General features: G+C 31.6%; 1 protein-coding gene across 1 annotated transcript; it reads left to right on the forward strand.

Annotated features, from left to right (window-relative positions):
• The first annotated feature begins 460 nt into the window (after nt 1-460).
• Nucleotides 461-23,960, forward strand: LOC143238811 (uncharacterized). The gene is made up of 3 exons (XM_076479360.1): nt 461-1,002; nt 12,263-12,846; nt 21,088-23,960. The coding sequence occupies exons 2-3, from the start codon at nt 12,302-12,304 to the stop codon at nt 21,185-21,187; spliced, it is 645 nt and encodes a 214-aa protein (XP_076335475.1). The 5' UTR covers nt 461-1,002; nt 12,263-12,301; the 3' UTR covers nt 21,188-23,960.
• Nucleotides 23,961-24,832: the final 872 nt, after the last annotated feature.

The raw sequence follows: 24,832 nt of genomic DNA on the forward strand, positions 1-24,832 counted from the left end.
GTCTTTGCCATAAGAGACTCCATGAGCTCTGTATAAATGTTTAATGTAATGCTGAGATTTGCACTTTTCATTGAAGTCATTGTAAACCCACAAAAATTTTCCTCCTTCTAACAAAGGAACAATATGTTATTTAACGTAATAATTTTGTTATCGTCTCTTAAAGAACACATGAGGTGAAACTATCTTTAACAAGAAAATGGAACACAATCAAACGAATATCTAGATAGACAGAAGAGAGGACAAATGAGCAGACACTGCTTGATTACTCACTACAAGGATGGATTGACAAAAAATTACTTTTCACCCTAGTTACTCATAGATAATTTTTAATATAATCGCGTGTGTGTGTATATATATATATATATATTTAAATGTATATATATACTATCAGATTAATGTGTGAGTCAGTTGGACAAGAGGGGAATTACACACACATGCTGCTTAATGTTTTGTTCTACTACCGACTAGCGTCGATTCGCAGCATAGGTTACCCAGAAGAATCAATAAGAGTCACGTGATGAAACTGAGGTACAGGGGGAGAGAAGGAAGAATGTTTACTGGGGAAGAAGAGAGGGACCGTTGATATTATTCTTCAAAATCACTTCTTCTACTGGTCTTGTTTCCCGCGCTTTCATTGGAAATTACTGAAAGGTATCACTATTGAATCAGAAAAGAATTATTATAATCAAACAAGAGTCGGTAGGAAAGATTCAACTCAACTGTCACAGTCTAGTATGCACGAGCGCGAATGTGTGTCTAGAAATAGAAATGAAGCAGCTGAAGCAGTTCCATCAGATATTGGGAAATAGGAAACTACTTTGAGTATTTTTTGTACGCGAAGTTCTTCGAGAAAACGTATAAGGTGTTAATCCTAGCTTGGACAAATTGCAAATGTAATGGTTAAAGAGATTTCTGACACTTCCTCACGAAACTAATGAAATTGATAAGAGCGCAGTAGCACGCACGAGACCGTCTGAGCAGCTTGTGTGGCATGGTGTAAACGTAAGTCTCTGAATCACATTTAATATATCACCAAGGTATGTTTAGTGGTAACACAATGGAGTTGAATTATGGTAGCTTATTGACAGTATTATGAATTTTTAAATGTGAGAGTGTTTATTCTAAGACTTTTCATCGGAGTGGTTTTATTGATAAAAAATGGAGTTTAGTGTTTAGTTGATGAACTAATGAATATTTAAAAGTACTAAAGCGTTAATCTCAGTTTATCATCGAGATATCAATAACACTGAGTTTGAAAATTAATGTCGGAGTCTCCATCTCCTTGTTACAGAATGGAATTTGAAAAACAGTTAGAATTGAAATCCAGTTTACCTGAAGGGCAAGTTTATTAACTGGAAAAGGGAAATGAGAGAACATTAAGTAAACTTATTATTAGTAAAACAATTACAATGATGTGTCAAAGGAACTTAGAAGTAGAAGATATGCTCTTACAAGAGTGCTTTTTATCCAATGAAGTATCCTCTACTTATTCTGAGACAGGTTTGTGAAATTAGAATAAAAATAATCATTTGTAGTATGCATCAAAACAGTACTCACTACTATGTAACATTAAAATGATGTGTGTTGGTTTTATATCATACATTATGACAACATGGAGAATATGATAAGTGTGTTATTTTTTATTGTTAGATGTTAATAAATTTGTTAGCTTTAGTATACCAGATGTTAATAAGTGTGTTACTTTGATGTGTTCTCTACTAATCCATGGTTAATAGCTACACCGGTCTCTCACAAGAAAACCATATGCAGCCTTCCTCGGGGCTTACTAGAAGAAGGCAGTGGATAAGCAGCCGATGCTAATTATAATTAGTGTCTAGTAATATAAGAGCTAAGATTAAACATAAGGAAGAATGTGAGGTAAAATATCTAAAAACTAATAACGTTTTCCCACATTTACCTTATATGTAAGTACATTTATATCAACGTTTTGAGTAATAAACAATTGAATAATTTGATTAGATTTGTTTTTGTTGATTTTAAGGTGATTGAATGCTTTCGTTATTTTCAGCACACTTTAGACGTTGATATGAAAATTATAATTAACATTGTTTCATTATTCATGTACGAATATTCAAAGTATTATGCTTTTTTTCCCATAATTTAGCTTTCTGTTTGTAGCTTTGTTGATTTACAGAACGGTTTTTAATTTACGCTTCCATTTGAAGGCCTAGCACGAAGTAGTGTAAATTTTAATTTGAAAAAAAAGTTATTTTTGGTTTTGATGTTGGATGGCGTTTTGGTTGTTGAGGCTCAAGTTATTATTTTAGTTCTGTTACTACTGTGTTAATTTCATTTACTGTGTATGTATGCTACATATTAATAATAGTTACTTTTAAAAGTACAACCTGTAAACAACAGTGAAGCTTATAATTTCTATCACATTGCTGTTTACAGGTTGTACTTTTAAAAGTAACTATTAGTAATGTGTAGCATATGTACACTGTACTGTTAAAATTTAAATTAATTGTTAGTGATAAGTATTAATTTTTAAATATGTTTGTTGTTCTTTGTTATTAAGCACAAAGCTACACAAAGGACTATCTGTGCTCTGCTCACTACTGGTATCGCTACCCGGTTTCTAATGGTATAAGTTTGCATACTCATTGCTGTGCCACTGGGTGCTTAAAGATATTCAAGTAACCAGAAGAACTCATTAGTTCAAATGAGATTGTATGTAGCTTATAGATTAAACAATACGTTTAGTGGGATATCAAAATATAAAGAAAAATAATTTTTATTTTTTACTTGTGATTCTTTTGTTTCAAGCTACAAATACACAACGTCTACTTATGTTTAACAAATCGGAAATACAGAGTACTAGCACTCTCTTAGCCCAGTCATGTCTCGCATATTTTCGTCACGTCACTATATCAAAAATGTGCTCATGATAGGTATGCAAAGTGTACTATGAATCTGAAGCATTACACATTACTTTGATGTATTTTATACGAAAAACGTAGATTAGTTTCACATATTTTACACAGAATGCAGTACAATAGTTTGACGTATTTCATACACAATACTGTTGATTAGTTTCTTGAATTTTATCAGGCAGCCAGTAGCTCTGCCTATGCATAGATTGCTCGAACTGTTAAATAGAAATGATATTTTAAATATATCTTCAATATATCATCAGAACTTTACAATACTACACAGTGTTTCCTTTTACAATAATGTTTATTTAATGATTGAGTCACCATTCCTGTGAATATCTGTAAATATGATAACAATAAGTTTGAATTTCTTGCTCTTCTTCTAAATCAGAAACCAAAACAATGGTATCAACCAGTTTCACTGATGTAACATACTTTCAAACGGAGTATCTGCTTATATAAGTATTGTTAACTAATAATACGTTTAAAAAAATCATAATTCTAGGATAAACGATATTACAATTATCCCTTAAAGTAAGCTATCTTATAGAAATTTGGTGTTCCTTAAAAAGCTCAAGTACAGAAATTATCAGCCAATAATAGATGAATAATAAATATTACAGTTGGAATCTCATTGTATTTAGAATTTAGTTATAAATACAACATTCATATTCCTGCATAAAAACAAACAGACAAGAAAAAACTTTTCAAAAATCAAAAAAATATAGGAATGGCTAATATCAATCGTGCAGTAATAATGCAAGCAGATTAGTAAGGATGGCATTGTCATCATCTTTACCAAATTAGTAAGGATGGCATTGTCATCATCCTTACCAGATTAGTAAGGATGGCATTGCCATCATCCTTACCAAATTAGTAAGGATGGCATTGTCATCATCTTTACCAAATTAGTAAAGATGGCATTGCCATCATCCGTACCAGATTAGTAAGGATGGCAGTGTCATCATCTTTACCAAATTAGTAAGGATGGCATTGTCATAATCTTTACCAAATTAGTAAGGATGGCATTGTCATCATCCTTACCAGATTAGTAAGGATGGCATTGCCATCATCCTTACCAGATTAGTAAGGATGGCATTGCCATCATCCGTACCAGATTAGTAAGGATGGCATTGTCATCATCCTTACCAAATTAGTAAAGATGGCATTGTCATCATCCTTCCCAGATTAGTAAGGATGGCAGTGTCATCATCTTTACCAAATTAGTAAGGATGGCATTGTCATCATCCGTACTAGATTAGTAAGGATGGCATTGTCATCATCCTTACATAATAGCACAGGCACGAATTAACATATAGCAATATATATACATACATATATATATAAAAAACTATCTAATCTCAACTGAGTTTAATTTATCCTATTTTTGTCTATTAACATCTTATTACCGTGTGTTTCTGTGCTATTACGTACAGATGATGCATATCTCATTCTTACTATATCTTTTTTTTTTGCATTGTTTTGAAGGATTGATGTTAGCTATTTTACATTTACTTCCTTTTTTGAAAAGTTATTTCTTTACTAAAAACCGGGTCAGAATATCTGTAACGGGCGGAGCACAAATAGTCCATTCTGTAACTTTGTGTTTAATTCCAAACAAACAAATTTCACATGTCCACAATACAGTGCTGTAGTTTGGCGTATTTTGTACACAAAAGTTGTACATTAGTTTTGTATCTATCTACTTACATTGCACTGAATTACTTTTAGTCACCATCCTCGAATTATATAGAAAATATACATAAAGATACGATTACAGTTTTACTTTATTCGGTTACCGTAACTACTGACGTATGTTGTTAATTGTGTTATGAACGGATGAGTAGCCAAACTGTCTTTTTCTTTTCAAATATATATTATGAAGAAAATACTGTATAAACGATGTATTAGAACACAAGGCTTAACTTATAGCATACACATAAGAGGAAAAAGTGATAAAATATTAATAATGAATAAACAAATCTGATCCAAGACTTAAAATAAGTTAGTACCAAAATGTATAAAATTTGTTTTGTGTTAGTTTGTGAAAGAAAATGGGCTAATAATAAAAAAGTTTGTATCTGCATTTCATGAAAGAAAATGGACTAATCCTGAGAAAGTCTGTATTTGCATTTCATGAAAGAAGATGGGCTAGTTCTAAGAAGGTCTGTATTTGCATTTCATGAAAGAAAATGGGCTAACTCTAAGAAGGTCTGTTTATGTTTGCATTTCATGAAAGAAAATGGACTAATCCTAAGAAGGTCTGTATCTACATTTCATGAAAGAAAATGTGCTAATTCTGAGAAGGTCTGTATTTGCATTTCATGAAAGAAGATGGGCTAGTTCTAAGAAGGTCTGTATTTGCATTTCATGAAAGAAAATGGGTAATTACAATAAACATATTATGTACATGTTAAAGAAAAGATTTTTGCACAACATAAGCAGGAATAAAAATTAAAAAAATCCGTGAAACAAAATCATTTAAAGCTAAAGAAATTGTTCCTGTGCAACGTGAAAACAACAACATCTAATGCTTGAGAATTGCATGTAGAACATTAATAAAACAAATAATTCTGAGGAATGTGTTCCTCTACGCGAAAAGAAAAACTGTTATTTCGAAAAAATTCATTGCTGTATAATATGAATGGAAATATTTAATTCCAAGGAAATAACTTTTGTACACGTATACATACATATAATTTTTAGATACAAAAGGTTCTGCTGGCCCATTTAGACCATTTTTTACAGCATAATCAGCCATAAAGTAAGAATAAAACAAACGTTAAAAGCTAGTCGTTAATTTTTATATATTTGCCAATTATTCACTTGGGCTCCTTTCATTAACTGCATCTACCACATCTAAAGGCAACTCATTCCATATAGGTTCAACCATCTAGCTAGAAAAATAAAGCTGTCTTAATAAAGATCAATCTTTCTCTACCACAAAATTTATATACGTGTTTCCTAAATTTACACTTTTTACCATTAAGTATGAAAAAACGTGTTGCATCAATGGTATCAATTATTTTATCAATCTTAAACATCTCGGTTAGATTCTCTTAACTCTTATCTTTCTTCAAGAGAAAATAATATCAGAGATCTTAATCTTTTCTCTTATGACAATCTTTGCATTCCAGGTATCATCTTAGTAGCCCTCCTTTGAATCATTTCTAACAATTCAATGCCATTTCTAAGATAACGAGACCAAAGCTAAACACAATACCCTAAATGCGGCCTAACCACTGACATATATTTTTTAGCCTCTTTAGACTTCTATTCAATATTTACGTAGCTACAATCTAAAATCATGTTTGCTTGGATTGCTTAACAGACAAATCAATAGAACACCAAGACTCTTTTCTTCCATAAAATTGTTAAGATTATTATCCATTAAAATTATATAATTTATACCCTTAATTCATATCGTTTTATCCTACTTGCGTCATCTTGCATTTATTATGATTAAAAGCGATCTGCAATTTATTCACTTACTCATCTAATGATCCAAATCCTTTTGTAAAGCAACAACAGCGTTCTCGTAATCAGCAACATCCAAAACTCTAACATTAACAATAAATTATAATATCTTTACAAGTCTTTTACGTGTCACCTTATAAAACCTGGAAATCGAGATACACCAAATTCGCACCCGTACTATTACCTAAATAATCATTGACCTCTTCGAAGAATGTTAACAAAGTTATTAGTAAAGTAAGGCTTTCTCCTACTGAAACCATGCTAACTGTCCAACAAAATATTGAACTTTGTTAAATGACTTTGTAATGCATCTTTTCTCAGGCTTTCAAAAACCTTTTTCACCACTGATATAAAACTAATAGGTTTGTAATTACTAGATCAGTTTATCACTTCCACCGAAGAGTACTAACATTAATCAACTTCAAATCTTCCGGCCCACTATTCAAGAGCTTAGAAAAATAGGAGCTTTGTTTGTTAGTTAGTTTTGAATTTCGCTCAAAGCTGCTCGAGGGCTATCTGCGCTAGCCGTTCCTAATTTAGCAGTGTAAGACTAGAGGGAATGCAGCTAGTCATCACCACCCACCGCCAACTTTTAAACTACTCTTTTACCAACGAGTAGTGGGATTGACCTTCACGTTATAACGCTCCCACGGCTGAAAGGGCGAGCATGTTTGGCGCGACGGGGATCCAAATCCGCGACTTCCAGATTATGAGTCTCACGCCATGCCGGGCCAAAAATAGGAGCATATAGTTTACATATTCAATATTTAAGCTCTTTCGAAACCCTTAGGTAAATATTATCTAACCAAGTAGCTTTATCATTGTTTAACTTCTCAATTTTTTATTAAAAAGCTCAAAATTAATGTGATTCGTCTTGTTTAATTTTGTTTCTATCTGGAAAATGCTCAAAATGAGGAATATTGCTTAAATATTCATTAGTTAAAATTAAAACAAATTCTAGTCATCTCATAATCATCAGACACGAACTTCCCTTTAATATCTTTTATCCATTTCCTTTAATCAATCCTAACATTTTGTTTGCCCTTATTGTGTCTAAAGAAGTCATTCGTACTAAGTTTAATATTTTCAACCAGACTTTTTTTTCATACAGATTAATATTTATTTCTAATTTTCCGTTTAATCAACTTTGATGATCTTCTATAATTTTCCAATCTCTGAACTTTAGTTTGTTTTGAATTTCACGCAAAGCTACAACAGAGATATCTGCGCTAGCCGTCCCTAATTTAGAAGTGTAAGACTAGAGGGAGGGCAGCTAGTCCTCACAACTTACCGCCAACTCTTGGGCTACTCTTTTACCAATGAAGAGTGGAATTGACTGTAACATTATAACACCCTCACGGCAGAAAGGGCGAGAATGTTTGGTGCGACAGGGATCCGAACCTGCGACTTTCGGATTTGAGTCGAGTGTCTTAACTACTTGGCCTTCTCAATTTTACAGTCAATTTTACCTTTCAAAATTCATAATGCTTGTTTTTAACTTTATTTTTCTAAAATGACCATGCCTTTCTTGAATATTTAAATTATTTATTTTTAATTGGTTTCTAGATTTGATCAGTATTTCCAATTAGTTCAGCAAATAATTAATGTCTTATCTCTTTAAAATCTGTTTGTTTTCGAAATTAGGAAGCAAGATATCACTGTATCTTCTTTCGAAACGACGCAAAACAAAAATTTAATAATAATAGAGTGATGACTTGCACCCATATTCTTTCCAGTCTCCACCCTATCAACCATTTCTATATTACAAGTTAACAATGAATTTTAAATATCATTGTTCCTAATATTTTTCCTAACCAATAAAAAAGAAAGCCACCCTGAAACGTTTTTAAACCCTGACTCTTTCATAATTTATATGCTTGAAATTGAAAACTCCCACAATTATAATTTAACAAACGGTTACATTTTTCGTTTTACTGTTGATTTTCTTATTAATCTCGTCGATTTCTTCTGGTGATCTGTAACAAGTTCTAACTAAACGTCTCGTCCACTTATATTCATTAACAGAAACTCAAAGAGATTGAACTTCATTGCTATTAGCTTTTAACTTTGATATCCTCAACTTGAACAGGCAGTGACTCATATTTAATGTATAAAGTCACTTCTCCCCATTTATAGTGCTTTACCCCTATTAAACAACCTACAACAGTGCATTTCAAAGAAATTAATGTCATGAAATGTGTGTAATTTTAACAAATTTTCAGTTTTTCCCATTACCTGAAATTCTTTCTTTTGAAGCTAGAATTTCAAAGTCATCATTTTATTTCTGACACTTCCAGCATTACAATAATAGCAGTTTAACCCTATCGTAAAATTACTTTGTCACTAAATTATTCAGGTCTTCTCTTGGTATATAGATGCCCTTGCTGTTGAATTAATAAAAAAGAAACGACTGATTTTAAATAATTCACTTCTACAAACAAAGAACGAATACATCGACTTCTGCAGTCCATGAATTCTAAGGCGTTTCAATACAGTGTGAAAGGAGCGATTAGTAATAAAAACTCACATTCTTCGTAACATCAAAGACAAGATTAATTGTAAGAACATTGTTGTGTAGCAGGAAGAAAAGATTCATTGTAAAGAAGCTGTTACTGTTTTTATATGAAATAGAAAAGTTAATTACAGTACAACTCTGTATTTCTATGACAAATGGGAAAATGATTAATTCTAAAACCAACCGTTGCCTTTGTTCATTTTACATATGATTTATAAAACATTTTCAGTAAATCCTAAAATTACACGGTGTCACAACTTTGAAATAGCGTAAACTTGGAAGTATTCTTACCATAAAAAAGGCTTGGCAGTTAGGGCGTTCGATTCGCAATCTGACCATCGCAGCCTCGATTACCCGTCACTAAACATGCTCGCTCTTTTACCCGTGGGAAAGTTATAAATAACCATAACCACGTATTTCAAATATACGGAACCATGTAAATAAAGTAAGTACCTGTTCATTTTTATTGCTGCAAAGCAAGCAGAGGTTTCCGTTATCAAGTGAAGTTTTGTTTGCTTTTGAAAAGCGGCTCGAGGGCTGTCTGCGCTACCCGTTCATACTTTAGCAGTGTAAGACTAGAGGGAAGGCAGCTAGTCACCATCACCCACTGCCAACTCTTGGGCTACTCTTTTACCAACAAATAGTGGGAATGACTGTGGCTGAAAGAGCGAGCATGTTTGGTGCACAGGGGATTCGAACCCGCGACCCTCAAATTACGAGTCGAGCGCCTTAACCACCTGGCCATGCCGGGCCCGATTAGTGAAGCAAAATAAAGATGAGATTAAAAATAGTAAAAAGAAGTCGATGAAGTTAAAACAAAAATAAATAATTATACACAATGATGTAACATTTGGAAAAAAAAAAACGTATCCATCAGACTTACCAGAAGAGAATTAATACATATACAAATAATTTAAACAAAATACATTATTATTATGACACAGCATTTTCAATAGGAATCAAACATATTATCATTAAACAAGAGACATAACGTTTCCAAATGTAAACAAAACAAGATAATTAATTTTGTAGTTCTGCCAACTTTCTTCAATCTAAATCTCTGGTTTATCGTGTTTGGCAGCTTGCACGACTGCCAAAATTTAGTTGCTAATTAGTTACTGTTTTTTATCTTAAAGTTGAATACTAATTATTAATTACGTTATCACATATCGATGATAACCTAATCATGATAAGGAGTGTATGTGGTGGTGAGAGTTGATACTCCGTCAGGGTTTTTCTTGAGAAAAAGCAAGTACAAATACACTCTTCAAGCTTTCGTCCTTTGGAATATTACTCAACTTATTATCTGGATGACTTTAAGAAAGATATCCAAGTTTACTAGTTTCTAGTAGGTTAGAGAAACGGTTTGTCAGTTACGCTGTTGCAGAAACATTGGTATTATGGAGCCTTACACGTTTCTGAATTCTGAGGCTGGTGGTTTTCTGTTTCTCCAATGTGTTGGAGTCCACATTCGCAGTGAATGCTGTGAATGATGTTTTTGCTTTCCATTAGGTTTTCAGGTGATTTGGTATCTACTTACTGCAATCATATTGTGTTGAGGATTCTGAATGCTGTTTTAAACCTATCCTTTGAAAGTGTTCAGATAAAACGTTAACATAGGAAAATATGGCTGCGTATTTGTAATTGTCTTTTTCTTGCCCTACGTTATGTGTTTTCTTTAGTTTCTTTTTTTGCTGAATATTAAGGTTATCTATTCTCTATCTATGATTTTGTTCAATTCTCTTATATGTATTACAAATCTCGTTCATTCTAGAGCTTAAGCAGTCTATGATGCCTGCCTTTTCACTAATAGAGTGTTGTCAGCTGTAGTTCATGGTTTCCTGTTAGCTACTATGTGTGATATGTGAATAAGGTGTATTAGTAATCTACGAACAAGAGTACCTTCTGTGATATATGGATAAGCTATATTAATAGCCATCACTTCTAGGAACGAGAGTTTCTTGTAGTTTTTCGTTTATATCGTGTCGTCAGTAACTTCGCTGGATATTGTCTGTTCAGGCTGTTAATAAATTATGGAATATTATCTGTTGTGTTATATAATCACGTTACAAATATATCGTTAACACATGCGAGCCCACTTCTGGGTTTCAGAGCTACTGTTTTGAAGACATTATCTTCGAAATGTTCTATGCAGAGATTACAAAATACTAGTGAAAGGGCGTACGCATGGCTTGGCCTTCTTTTCGAAATAGTATTTTTTTCTCGTTTAAATGAGTTTCGTTGGTAAGAAAAACTGTGTATACTGCTATCGTATGGACTGTAATAAGACATAAGCAAGCGTATAAAGTACGATATACGACCGTCACAATCTTATATTTCGTAACTCCCTATTCTGGTATGTTGTTGCAATAATCGTTTTCATCTTTGTTCTGGAGAAATCAGACAATAGAATGTAACAAAACAAACTTATTTGATTTGAGCCTGTGTAACAAAATTAGCTTATTCTATTTGACCTTATGTTACAAAATAACTTCTTCTACATCAATTTTATGTAACGAAATTAGTTTATTTTCCATGACCTTATGTAACAAAACTAGCTTAGCTTATTTTGTGCCTTCAAGTGGCAAAGCAGTATGTATGCAGACTTACAACGCTAGAAACCGGATTTCAATACCCATGTTGGGCAGAGCTTCATGTAGCTTTGTGGTGAACTTCAAACAAAAATTTAATTAATTAGCCAGCTTATTTTGTACGACTTTATGTAACAAAACTAACTTATTATATTTGAGCTTAGTTAACAAAATGAGGTTATTTCACATGACTCTTTGTAACAAAACTAGCTTATCTTGTATGGCCAAATGTAACGAAACTAGTGTATTTCATGTGACCTTATGTAACAAAACTAAATTGTTTTATGTGACCTCATATAACAAAACTAGCTTATTCTATATTAACTTATGTAACAAAACTAGTTTATTTTATGTGACTTTAGTTAATAAACTAGATTATTACTTATAACACTATGTAACAAAATTATCTTATTTTATGTGACCTTATGTAACAAAAGTAGTGTATTTTATACGACTCTATGTTACAAAACTTGGCTTATTTTATATGACTCTACGTAACAGAACTAGCTTATTCTATTTGACCTTAAGTAAAAATATTAACTTATTTTATGTAAGCTTATGCTAAAAACTATCTTATTGTATATTACCTTAAGCAACAAAACTAACGTACACATATTATGTGACCAGAGAAATTTCCTTTCGTTTGATTTATTAAAAATAATATAAAACACCCAATCTCTCATTCCAGAAATGCTCAAAGGCTGAGCCAGTGGCAGTAAAGAGAGCAAGAGCTTCACAATAAGTTATAGCTTTTATCTTTTGTCTAATTGTCAATGTTTTTGTAGGTTCATTTCTCCTTCGTGGGTTTCTTTAAATAAAAAAAAATGAATGACAGAGAAACAGAGGAATACCAACAATCTAATGTATCTTGCAAGACTCCTGTTGGGAAAACTCAGCAAAAACCTCTTGGTATGAGAGTACTTTTGACGACGTGGCTGGTGATTGCGGTCTTTTTATTCGCTGCAGGAATCGTTTTACTCATTTTTGGGGCCATTTACTGGAAGAATAGTGTAGGAATTTTCCTAGGAGGCGCCCTGTGCCTGGTCTTAGCTGTGCCTGTTACAGCATTTTACTTTTGGTACACTCGTTGCTACGGTGATAATCAGAAAACTCCACAACATGTGGAAAGCAAGCAACCATCAATGGAGAAGGATGTATCGACGGTTGGAACTCCTGATCTCTACAAACAACAGAGCTCAACAGCACCGAAGACTGAATCTCCCTCGATACCTCATGTCATTATGACTCCTCTTATGTCACTTCAAAAAGCCGATGAAAATGGACGAATTTCTAGAGACACCAGCACATCACGTGAACCAGAGAGCAACAAAAGTAGTCTTACATCAACTCCTGACATTTTAGGTAGAAGGTAAGAATATTCTTTTAGTTTCAATTTTAAGTAGAAATGAATAATATAGTGTAAGTGTCTGTTTTAGATAAAAGGTAGAAATATGGTGTTTCTATTTGAAGTAGAAGGGACGGATATGCTGTTAGTTTCTGTTTAGATAGAAGGGAGAAATATGCTTTTAATTACTACTTTGAGCAGAAGAAAATAATACGAAATCAAGATACGATCCAAAAGTATACAGAGCATGTTGTTCAGAACATTATCTATCTCAGTGTTCCTCTGTCAAAGGTCAAATGCAACCTTACTACTGTTCATTGTCCCCACACATATAAAAGTGATTGTTTATTTCATTTTTCAAGTAGTGATAGTGAAAGCGCATTTTTTTATTGAAATGGCAATCCCAGATTATTAATAATATATACAGGTGTGTAATCAGTAGAAACGAGGAAAGAAAGTCAGAGCAAAAGAAATGTAGAACTTATAGACCTACTGGATCCATAACTAGTATGGCGTGAGCTTAAATAAAACTGATTAGCTGTGGCCGCTTACGATTCACTCACGTGTCAGCGTCAGTATTTTCATATTGAATTGTGTGGTCTTCATACAAAGCAGGCCCGGCATGGCCACGCGTGTTAAGGCGTGCGACTCGTAATCTGAGGGTCGCGGGTTCGCATCCCCGTCGAGCCAAACATGCTCGCCCTTTCAGCCGTGAGGGCGTTATGATAGGACGGTCAATCCCACTATTCGTTGGTAAAAGAGTAGTCCAAGAGTTGGCGGTGGGCGGTGATGACTAGCTGTCTTTTCTTTAGTTTTACACTGCTAAATTAGGGACGGCTAGCGCAGATAGCCCTCGAGTAGCTTTGCGCGAAATTCAAAAACAAACGTTACAACTTCTTGTGCGAGACGAGGAACCGAGTACAAGCTTACCTGCTTCTAGTGGAAACTTTGTACTACTATACGGTACAATAAAATATAAGTTATTGTTCATATTTAACAATGTATTCTTTTGTTAGCAGTGTGGTAAACTCAGATGCCATGTTATTGTCAAAAATCACTTTAATTCAAATTAAACGAATGTTACTAATAAACATGATAATGTTTTTGGTCAAAAGCTCGACAGTAAAATTACAAAAAAAATTGTTTTCTGCAAAAATATATATATATAAATACATAATATATGCATACATACATATGTGACTTGTTAACAAACACAAAACAAGTGAATTATATTTGGACATTCTTTAGTTATTGGATTTTCTCAATCAAAAATATTACAGACTGTTTAACAGAAACGTACAAGAAAGTCAGTATTTCTTGTATCGTTATTTGTTTGTTTGTTTGATATATATCTGTACAAATTTATGAAAAGGAGTTCAGTATAACGCATATAGTTTTAAGTTTGATGTCACAGTAAACCACATTGAACAATAAACTTCATGATATTGTCTCAATACATGTATTTTTGCCTGTATTGTATAAAGAAAGAGGAACATCCACGCAATATTCTACTTTTTCAGAATATTTTCAATATATCGCATTATATCCATATTTACAAATATCTATTCTTTAATCGAATTAACGTTTGGCTAATTGAGTAAGAATTGTAATAATGGTATTTGAAGGAAAATATCTTAAAACTTTATCATGTTTTAATACCCCTATTAAGTTTCGTACGTTCACTAATTGACTACACCGAAGTTTGTGACTTTGTTTACTCTGTCTTTAATATCATATTAAGAGCAGTAAGTTAAAACTGTACAACCACGCAATAGATTGGATAGCTATCTTCATACTAAACAAAGTAAGAAACTGAGCAAAGTTTCACAGACCATTACATTTACGTTTTAGAAACATCCAGTGTTTCAGTTCATTTCAATGAGCAACACCCGTGCAATACCTCAGTTGATAGGAATATGTAGCTCCCAAACCATACACCAGTTTATTTGAATATGTAGTTCCCAAACCATACGTCAGTTTATTTGACATTTAATGTTCAAACTACACTTCAGTTCGTTTGAGCATATGCATTCAAAGTTTAAGAGGTCCTCAAGCTATTCAACAAGTTTTAAAATGTCAACCATAAATGGGTTATTTACAAAAATATTGGTTCGTTATTAACTAAGACAACAATACATACATATATTTATCAACATGATATTCCAGGCTAGTAGATAAAGTACAAATAAACCTCATAAGCCCCTCAGACTTACATATAAATCACATACGCAACAGTGCCGTTTATATATTAGAGTGTTACAGACAAGTGAGTTCTTTCAGCTAAGGCTTCCCACAAACAATCTTGTCTCATGTGGCTGAGCGATCGCTTGTATTTCAAATAGCACGAGACTCGTGGGACTGAAGATTGCATCTGCGCTGTCTTTACCGCATGGCATCCTGAAAAAGCACAAATTTCTCATTATCATGTGACATAAACACTGGTCTACATGAGACTTATCAGTGTATTAGATTAGCTTAACCGGCACTTTAGAGTTTGCTTAATATTCTCATAGTATATATATTTTATTTTATTATTATATTATATTATATTACAAAATCTTAGGTTTACCACCTAGAAAACAACGAGAAATATGGCTTAATAGATGAAAAAGTCTTAATAAATTAATTGCTGTATCATCATTTCATGATGATTTCTCCAAAGAAGTTTTAAAATAGCAATTATACAAAGATAGGAAGTGATAATTACACACTTGATCCTTGGACAGCAATATGTCCGTAGACTTAAATCGCTAGAATCTGAATTTCGACACCCGTGGTGGGCAGAACACCGATAGCCTATTGTTTACTTTTGTGCTTAGCTGCAAACAAACAAACACTTTAAGAGAGAGCGTGTGTGTGTTTCTCTTATAGCAAAGCCACATCGGGCTATCTGCTGTATCCACCGAGGGGAATCGAACCCTTAAACTATTCTGGAGTTTCAGCGCAATCTTGAACTGTGCAGAAAACTAAAAAGAAAATAAGTGTCTTAATTTTATTTATATTTTTTACTCTAAAATGTTAAATTTACTGAAGATCATCTTAGTTTAAACGGGGATCATCAAATAAAGACAACTTAATTAGGTCATGTTATTTGTATGTGTGTTGCCCCATAGTGGTACAGCGGCATGTCTGGGGACCTACATTGCTAAAAGCCAACTTTTCATATTTGTGATGGGTAGACCGCAGATATACCATTGTGTAGATTTGTGCTTAGTTACAAACAAACAGTTAATTAATTAATCAGCAGATTTTGTACAACCTTATGTAAGAAAACTAACTTATTCTATATGAGCTTAGTTAACAAAACTAGGTTATTTCGTATGCCTCTGCGTGCCAGATTAAGAAGGGATTTCACTATACTATCAATAAGTTAATTATTTTAAGTTAGAAGATTGGAACATCTCAGAATTAAAAATCTAGACGTGTTCAAGGATTTTCCAGAAAAAAAAAATCATTAGTTTCTGTCCTTACAAGCCTCTTGTGAAAAGCGAGAGCAATGTACCAATAAACCACACAAGCAACTCAGTTATGGCGCATAGGCTTAGATGCGATTTCATTGTCTGACACCTATATTTTCCTTCATAGGAAATGCGTTCCCTAAAACACTGGTAAAAGACACACAACAGCTGGAATATTATATACAGATGAGTGGTTTTCAGGGTTTTTAGGCTCAACATACCAATTTTTTTAATGCAAAAACCCACGCCTAGTTAAAGAAAACGAAAAACCTAGTAGCAAATGTTAATACTTTTAACATTTACCCGCTAATGAGAAGGATTATATTGTTTTTCTGGCACAACATAAAAAATTGGGTGCGATTTTCGTATATTTGGAGAGAATAAAACAGGGCCAGTCTAAAAATGAGGAGAGTAGTGTGTGTGTGTGTATATTTCCTTATGGTAAAGTCACATCGGCCTATCTGCTGTGTCCACCGAAGGGAATCGAACCCCTGATTTTAGAGTTGTAAATCCGTAGACTTATCGCTGTGGAGAGTAGTGTGTGTGTATATATATATATATATATATATATATATATGAATAATTGTGAAGTTGTACTGCTAATAACAGAAGATTGTGGTACAAGTTGTACGGTATGCGGATTTATAACGCTAAAATCAGAAGATTGTGGTACATTACTATTAAAATGGGATAAACTATATATTGGAAAACAAAATATTTTCTTTTATCAAAAATATTTAGATTGATGTCATTATCACTTATTTTAATTTATAAATGTAAATAATGTGCCTTAATTTTCAATTTCTAATTCTACTGGATAAATAGTATTAATAACAATATTTATTTCCGGATTTTTCATAGTAATTAAATCATTTATGTATCTCTAAATTAAAGCAAAAATACCTGAGATTATGTAATTTTCAATAAATCTATACTCCTAAAATAAAGATACAAATTTGCAATACGAGTAAAATAGTTAGTTCCCATTGGTACTTCTATTACTTGTTTAAAAACCTGGTTATTGAAAAATATATAATTATTATAAATGTAGAATCTTAATGTATACTTTCTGTTCTCTTTCTTCCAGTTCTTTGAAAAGAAAACAGGACGATTGTATTAATGAATTTATACCAAAAATAAAATATTTTAATTGAATTGTGATGTACAGTATGGCGAAATCAAATATTTGAATATTATTTATTTGCTCACAATTTCTTAGATATTCTGAAATAGATAGATTGTTTATTATCCAAAAAAGTATATTTCTTATCTTTAACATTAATATTTTTTAAAATTTTATCAAACCAAATATTAATTAATTAATTTAATAAAATAGCCAGTTTAATAACTGTTCTTATTAAACTAGAAATAAATTTAAATTTAATGGAGATTTATGGAATTTATAATAGCATATAGAAAAGGTAAATTTGGTTTATAATAAAGTTTTTATAAGCTGTAATGAAATTATTAATTACTGCATCTTTAGATTGGTTAATAAGTTTAAATGTTTGTGTATTATTGTTTTATATATTTATCATAATTAATGCATAAAACTTTTTACAAAAATTAGAGTTAATTTTATCAGTAGGAACTATAACATATTTTTCTTGTATTTCTTGTATCTTATTTTTTAAAAGATGGAAAGATAAATCTATATATATTTTTTAATTTTATAAGGGATAATTTAAATTTTATTTTTAAGTACACAAAACTTTGAATCCAAAAACCACCTAGGTTGATAATATATAATATTATATATTATATTTCAAAATATATTCATCAATATTTTTTCAATTGATTTATAAATATTATTACATTTTATGTCTATTCACTATTCAGTGTTTAGATCCTTTTTTGAGTATTTCACTTAATAATTTATTTTTTATAGTTTTAAAGTTACCAGTAATAATATGCTTATGAAAAGTATCAATAAATAAATTGTTTTCGTACTTACAAGGTAAGTTATTAACTTCATCTACATTTTAATTAGTTTAAAAAATTTATAGCTATACAACAGTGGACCATTTGGAACTCCGTATTTATAATCAACGATAAGCTTTAAGTTTTTACAAAGAAAAATATTATTTTTATAGACTGATGAATAATTTTTAAAATATGTTTAAAATTAATTACCAGATATGAAGGTTTAATTTGCAGTTTCTCGTTTTTAAACCTTAATAAATCATTGACTGTTAATCGATAATTTATAACATCTACAAATAAGTGCTTTGCATGAGCGTTTCAAAAATCAACTTTTTTATTATATCAATTAATACTCTTATTTTAGGAAGATTACGTTGATAAGTATTTTACACAAGTAATTTACTTACATTAATACTAGAATAACAATATTATCTAAATTGCTACAAAATTCTGAAAAATCAATTTCTTTTTTTTTCCTCTTATTTTTGAAAGTTATCTATAAGAAATTAGCAATATTAATCATTACTAAAATTTAAAGCAGTTAAACTATTAGAATTTTGGTTTAATCCGTAAGGATATAATGTTCTTAATTTCAAAATATAAAATTTCTTTCGCTGAAGTCAACTGGTATCTTTATTAACAATTTCTAATATGGTTATCTTAAAAGAAGTAAAAAATGGAATTCATTAAATTGTTTTCAACTTGAGATCTATACAAATTTATACGTATATGTAATGGATTTGAAGTCTGCCCTACATATTCCTTATTACATTTAGTACAAGCTAATAAATAAATTACATTTTTTATATTACAGAATGAATTTGTATAAGTAATAGGATGAAAAGTGCTTATATAGGACATGTAAGATATCTTTTGCAATTATATCTTATAAAATTAGCAGCAATATAATCGCTATAATCAGCTCGCTAGACTAAATTATAGTTTACACAATTTGTCTATTAATTAAGGCAATGACACTTGACTGCATAAAAGTCAAACCCATGCAATGGAAGAGTGCGACATAATCAACAACAAATCACATTCATTGAATATATACACATAGAATATTAATACTGAACAGTGAAGTAAAATAAAAAAATCAAAAGAAAGGACGACATTAAAAACAACAAATCAACCATCTGACTAATGATAATTTGTAATAAATGAAACAAGCACAAAAATAAAAAGCGCTGCACCAATCGAAATGATCCTCAAAGTATAGGCTTTGAGGGTATGGGGGGTGGCTTAAAAACGTACGATATGTAATTTGCTAAGCTAGTTTTTCTTTGTAAAACACTTGCATTCAAAGCCTTCCCTTTTGCTTTTAGTTTCAGTTGGTTTTGTTATATATATTTTAGTTTCAGTTGGTTTTGTTACATATATTTTAGTTTCAGTTGGTTTTGTTATATATATTTTAGTTTCAGTGGTTTTGTTATATATATTTTAGTTTCACTTGGTTTTGTTATATATATTTTAGTTTCAGTGGTTTTGTTATGTATACTTTAGTTTCAGATGGTTTTGTTATATATATTTTAGTTTCAGTTGGTTTTGTTACATATATTTTAGTTTCAGTTGGTTTTGTTACATATATTTTAGTTTCGGTTGGTTTTGTTATATATATTTTAGTTTCAGTGGTTTTGTTATGTATACTTTATATATATTTTAGTTTCATTTTGATTTTGTTATATATATTTTAGTTTCAGTGGTTTTGTTATGTATACTTTAGTTTCAGATGGTTTTGTTATATATATTTTAGTTTCAGTGGTTTTGTTATATATATTTTAGTTTCAGTTCGTTTTGTTATATATATTTTAGTTTCAGATGGTTTTGTTATATATATTTTCGATATCACCAAATCTTCATATTATAAATATTGTTTTTTCACTGATTCCTCAGAATAGAGATGATTAATCTAAAAACAAAAATTCCAGATATAAGTGTTTTAGTGCTAATTTTGTACGGTGGATAGCAATAATGTAATTTATTTGTTGTTAAGCACTAAGTTACAGGGTTATCTATGCTGTGCTCGCCACGAGTCCGCCTGGCATGGCCAGATAATTATTGCGCTCGATTCGTAATCTGAGGGCCGCGAGCTGGAATCCTTGTTACACCAAACATGCTCACCCTTTCAGCCGTGGAAGCGTTCTAAAGACACAATTACTCCCACTATTCGTTGGTAAAAGAGTACCCCAAGTATTGGCAGTGGATGTAGTGATGACTAGCTGCCTTCTGTTTAATTTATACTGTTAACTTAGGGACGGCTAGCACAGATAGCCCTCGTGTAGCTTTACACAAAATGAACAAAAAACACTAATAGTATTAAAACTCGATTTGGCGGTGCAAGCTGTTAGACGTACTGCTAAGCCACCGAGGAACAGTAATGTAATTAATCCACTGAAAAAACTAAAATTTCTTTTCAGATAACTTGTGAATAATGTTGATATTTTATGTGTTCGGAAAATTAAAATATTTCTTCGTATACTTTTATTTTTGTATCACGTTTGAGATTGTAAAATAATAATTTAACCACGTTAATAACGTTGTTTTACTTTTTCTAATGTAGATGTGATATTTGTATGTGTTGTAATGCTATGTTTGCGCCCTCCGCTAGTACAGCGGTATATCTACGGATTTACATCGCTACAATCAGAGGTTCGATTCCCCCTCGGTGTGCTCAGCAGATAGCCTGATGTGGCTTTGCTATGAGAAAACACACACACGTTATGTTTGTATATTTTGCATCGTTGGTTTTAAAAAAGAAGTCTAGGCTAAAAACACAGTGCAATTAATCATGTTAACAAAAGTTTAGAATTATCGAACTGTATTAATATTTTGGAACAATATCAACAGCTGTGTTTTTTCAAAATTTTTATTTCTTTTCCAGGTTTCTCTTGAACAAAAACAATCTTGCTCCTCTAGCAAGTGCCGAAACTCTTACCCCATCGCTGAGGTCATCCTTTGCAAGTATTAGTAACGCCATCTAGGGTAGAAAAACAATTTCTTGGTAATTCCCACTCCTCACCCGACTGGATGTTGAGCAGCACATGTGTAAAAGTTTAAATTGTATTGTCAGCGTAAATATTCATACTTTGACAGACCACCTGACCGATACTTTAGAAAATTAGCGATGTTCAAACAGTTCAAGAATTGCCAAACCTTCATTTAGGAAACAACGACAAAAAAACTGTCGTAACTTATTGAATATGAAAACATCAATATTATCATCTTTGTAAATTGTGCAAAGCTCTAAGATATTTTACACTGCTGTTTCGATATCCAAAAATATTTTCTGGAAACAATCCTCATTGGAATTTTTATTTCTTACTGAGCAAACTGAACAAAAAATTTGTAATACTTCCAGAAGTTCATAATGTTTATTATAAGCTAGCTTGTCTGTTGTAAAGGAAAAATTGGGAAAGACGTTTTGTAAATTATCAGACCAAGATTTTGCTGCTTCACATTCATTGAAATTTGCCTGTTAATCGTATTCTATTGAGCAGTTGTGAAATAACAACGTAAAACTTATACATAAATGTAGATCAAATGAGTGAGTAAGATGAATTGTCATGTGTATGTTATTGATTGAGAGCTCACACACAACCGATCAAACGGAAATCTTGGACCAAAACTTTAAATATGATATGTTTATATACATACATATATATACACACACATATAAAAAGCTTTCATGGGTTTCTTGTCTGTTTATTTACTTATTTAGTAAAGAGAAAAATTGTTTGAATTATATGAGTTATTTCGTTTTATCATTAAAATATGAGAGGGAGGTAATTTTCTACCATCTTATAAACCGTCATTTTGTTTGGAGTTATTCAGAATTGCTATGTATATTTATTATTTTTACCTTAATAAGTCTGATAGAAACAGGCTAACTATAATGCTTCTGGAAAAATTAATTGATTTCGTTAATTTGTTATCGTCACAATGATTGTTTACTGTTAAACACAAGCCTGCAAAGTGGGCCTTTTACCACTTCTCACTGCAAGAAAGAAATCACAAAATTTGGCGTTATAAGCGTTGAAGCTTGCGGATGAACTAGCAAAATTTTTATTTTATGAGAACTCACATAAGAAATAAAAGAATACACAAGTTAATATTGTTTCAAAATTATAACTGTGATTCCCCTGCAAATTAATGCTGATTTTTAAGGGATTTCATTTAATATTATTAAAGGATTTCTGGCCTGTCTGGAAAACAATGTATTAAAATATCTGCTATATGTTGAGCCATCAACAAGGATTTTGAGTACCACAAACTGTTTAAAGTAATCTCATTGCTGTGGTTGACAAATAAAATAGGGTTGTAATAAAATAGACTCGTGTATATAAACTCTTGACTGTAATATAGTTTATAACGAACAATGTAAAGCCACGTGATAACATGTGCCAATGTGTAATTTATGACTGTCAGAAAACTCAATTGTAAGTGTTCTCCCTTTGATACCATTATCTCCCAAATTAACCGTAATATATACTTTTTGAAAGTTAGAATCATTATATATATATATGTATGTGTATGTGTGTGTGTGAGTGCATAATGTTGACTAAGAAATATTATATTAACAAAATTCCATTTGATATGATTCAGCTAGTAAGGAGTAAAAATGAACTGTGTTGGTTTTCACTTCTGTAAACTCAAATGATGCAGTAAATATTGAACTGAATGTGGATTGATCTTGTAAATTCAACTACTTAGAGGTAAAATAATGAACTTCGTGGGTTTCGATTTCAGCAAACTCAAGTGGTATGGTAAAAATGAAGCTGAATTTGGTTTGTTTTTAGTTTGTTTTTAAGCGCAAAGCTAAACAATGGACTACTCGTATTGTGTTCACCACTAGTATCGAAACCTGGATTTTAGCGTAATATATCTTCAGACATTCCTGATGCACTGGTGAAGGCTTGATTTTAATAAATTCAAGTCGTTAACGATGGGAATTGAACTATACTTTGGTTGAATTTAGTAAAACGAAGTACGAGACACTTAGTGGAAGAAATGTAATTGTGTTAACTTGATTTCAGTAAACTGACTAGTCACTGGTAAAACCCAATTTTATTTGGCTTTATTTCAATACACTCAGCTGATTTCTTGTAAAACTTCAACTGTGTTATTTTATTTTCAGTGAACTCATATTGGATGTTGGTAAACGTTGAATGTTGCTTGATTTCAGTAAATACAATTAGCGGTAGTAATGAAGCTGTGTTAGGCTTAACTATAAGTAAATTCATGATTATCAGTAGAAATTAAATTGTGTTAGTTTTGTTTTAGTAAACGTAACTATACAGCTGCAGCAGCTGACTTGTGTTTGTCTGGATTCATTAAACTTGTTTTGTAACAAGTATGAATAGTGCTAAAATTAGTTTTTGTACGTAACAAGCTGATTAGCTGTAAGATTTAACCTGTGTATTAGGGGATTAAAATGAAAATATTTACAATAATATATTTCAAAATTTTCACAAGTGAAATGAAATGAGAAACCTCTAAAACAAGTGTAAAAGTTTTGTTATTTATATAAATTATTTTGTTGTCCGTAGAAATAGATATAGTAAAATACATGTCTTACTCGCTTTAATTGAACGTGCATTTTGTAGAGCTAATACGAACAAATAAACAATTTGTAGGAATACTTTTTGTATAAAATGTTGTGTCAATAAATATGTGTTTTTTTGTGTGAATTATATTCTGTAAATCTAGCTATTACAGCAAACAAATCCAAATATCTTCCACGTGTTGAAAATAAAGCATTTGTGTATCGATTTTATATCTGTACGTGTGATATTTTTCTGTTTTTTAACATTTGTCTTTGAAATCTTTTGTTCTAAAACTTTAAGCACGATATAACGACAGTACAAAAAATGAAATAATGTAATAATATATGAGATACATTGTATTAATAACGAAAACAAAAGGGACACTTTGGGCTTTGTTTCAGGAATACGTTTGGAAACTACCACAGAGACATTGCTTTTGGATTAAAGTTATTTGATAGTGAAAAGTTTGGACAAGGTTTTGATTTTAAGTTCACAACATAAAAACGATTCAGTTAGAAGACAGAAACATACTTCTCACCTCATATTTCTAAGAGCTATCCAACTTCACTTATTTCGCACTCATTGTTGGAATACACACTTGGATTTGTCATTGTTGCTAGGGCTTAAGCTACAGTTGCAATAGTCATTGTTACTGGAACGTTTATTTAAAATCAACATTACTGCTTGAAGATGACTTTATGCGAAATTTTCAATCATCAAAGACGACAAGAAAAATAACAGTGAAAGTGGTATTTTACTGGGACTTAGCACTTGACTCGTAATCTGTGAATAGCGGGTTCGAATCCCTCTTACACCAGATACATCTTACCCTTTTGATCGTGAAGGCGTTGTAAGATAATGGTCAATGCAACACTGAAAGACTACCCCAAGAAACCGGGGTCAGTGGTGATGACTAACTGCCTTTTTCCTTGTCTTTCAACGAAAAATATGGATTGACATATAGTCCTCGCGTAGCGTTGTGCGGATTAAAATATTGTACTTTATAACCACTAACATACATTTTACACTGTAATAATTGTTGTATCGAAAAAGTCTCCAATTTCTAATTTCACCTAGTTTACA

The sequence above is a fragment of the Tachypleus tridentatus genome, chromosome 13 (genome assembly GCF_004210375.1).
Source record: "Tachypleus tridentatus isolate NWPU-2018 chromosome 13, ASM421037v1, whole genome shotgun sequence".
Taxonomy (NCBI): domain Eukaryota; kingdom Metazoa; phylum Arthropoda; class Merostomata; order Xiphosura; family Limulidae; genus Tachypleus; species Tachypleus tridentatus.

Excerpts from the sequence above, each read along its gene's own strand:
- LOC143238811 (XM_076479360.1), top strand. The coding sequence starts at position 12,302 with ATGAATGACAGAGAAACAGAGGAATACCAACAATCTAATGTATCTTGC. Across the intron at positions 12,847-21,087 it reads CCTGACATTTTAGGTAGAAG|GTTTCTCTTGAACAAAAACA; the intron begins GTAAGAATATTC and ends TTTCTTTTCCAG.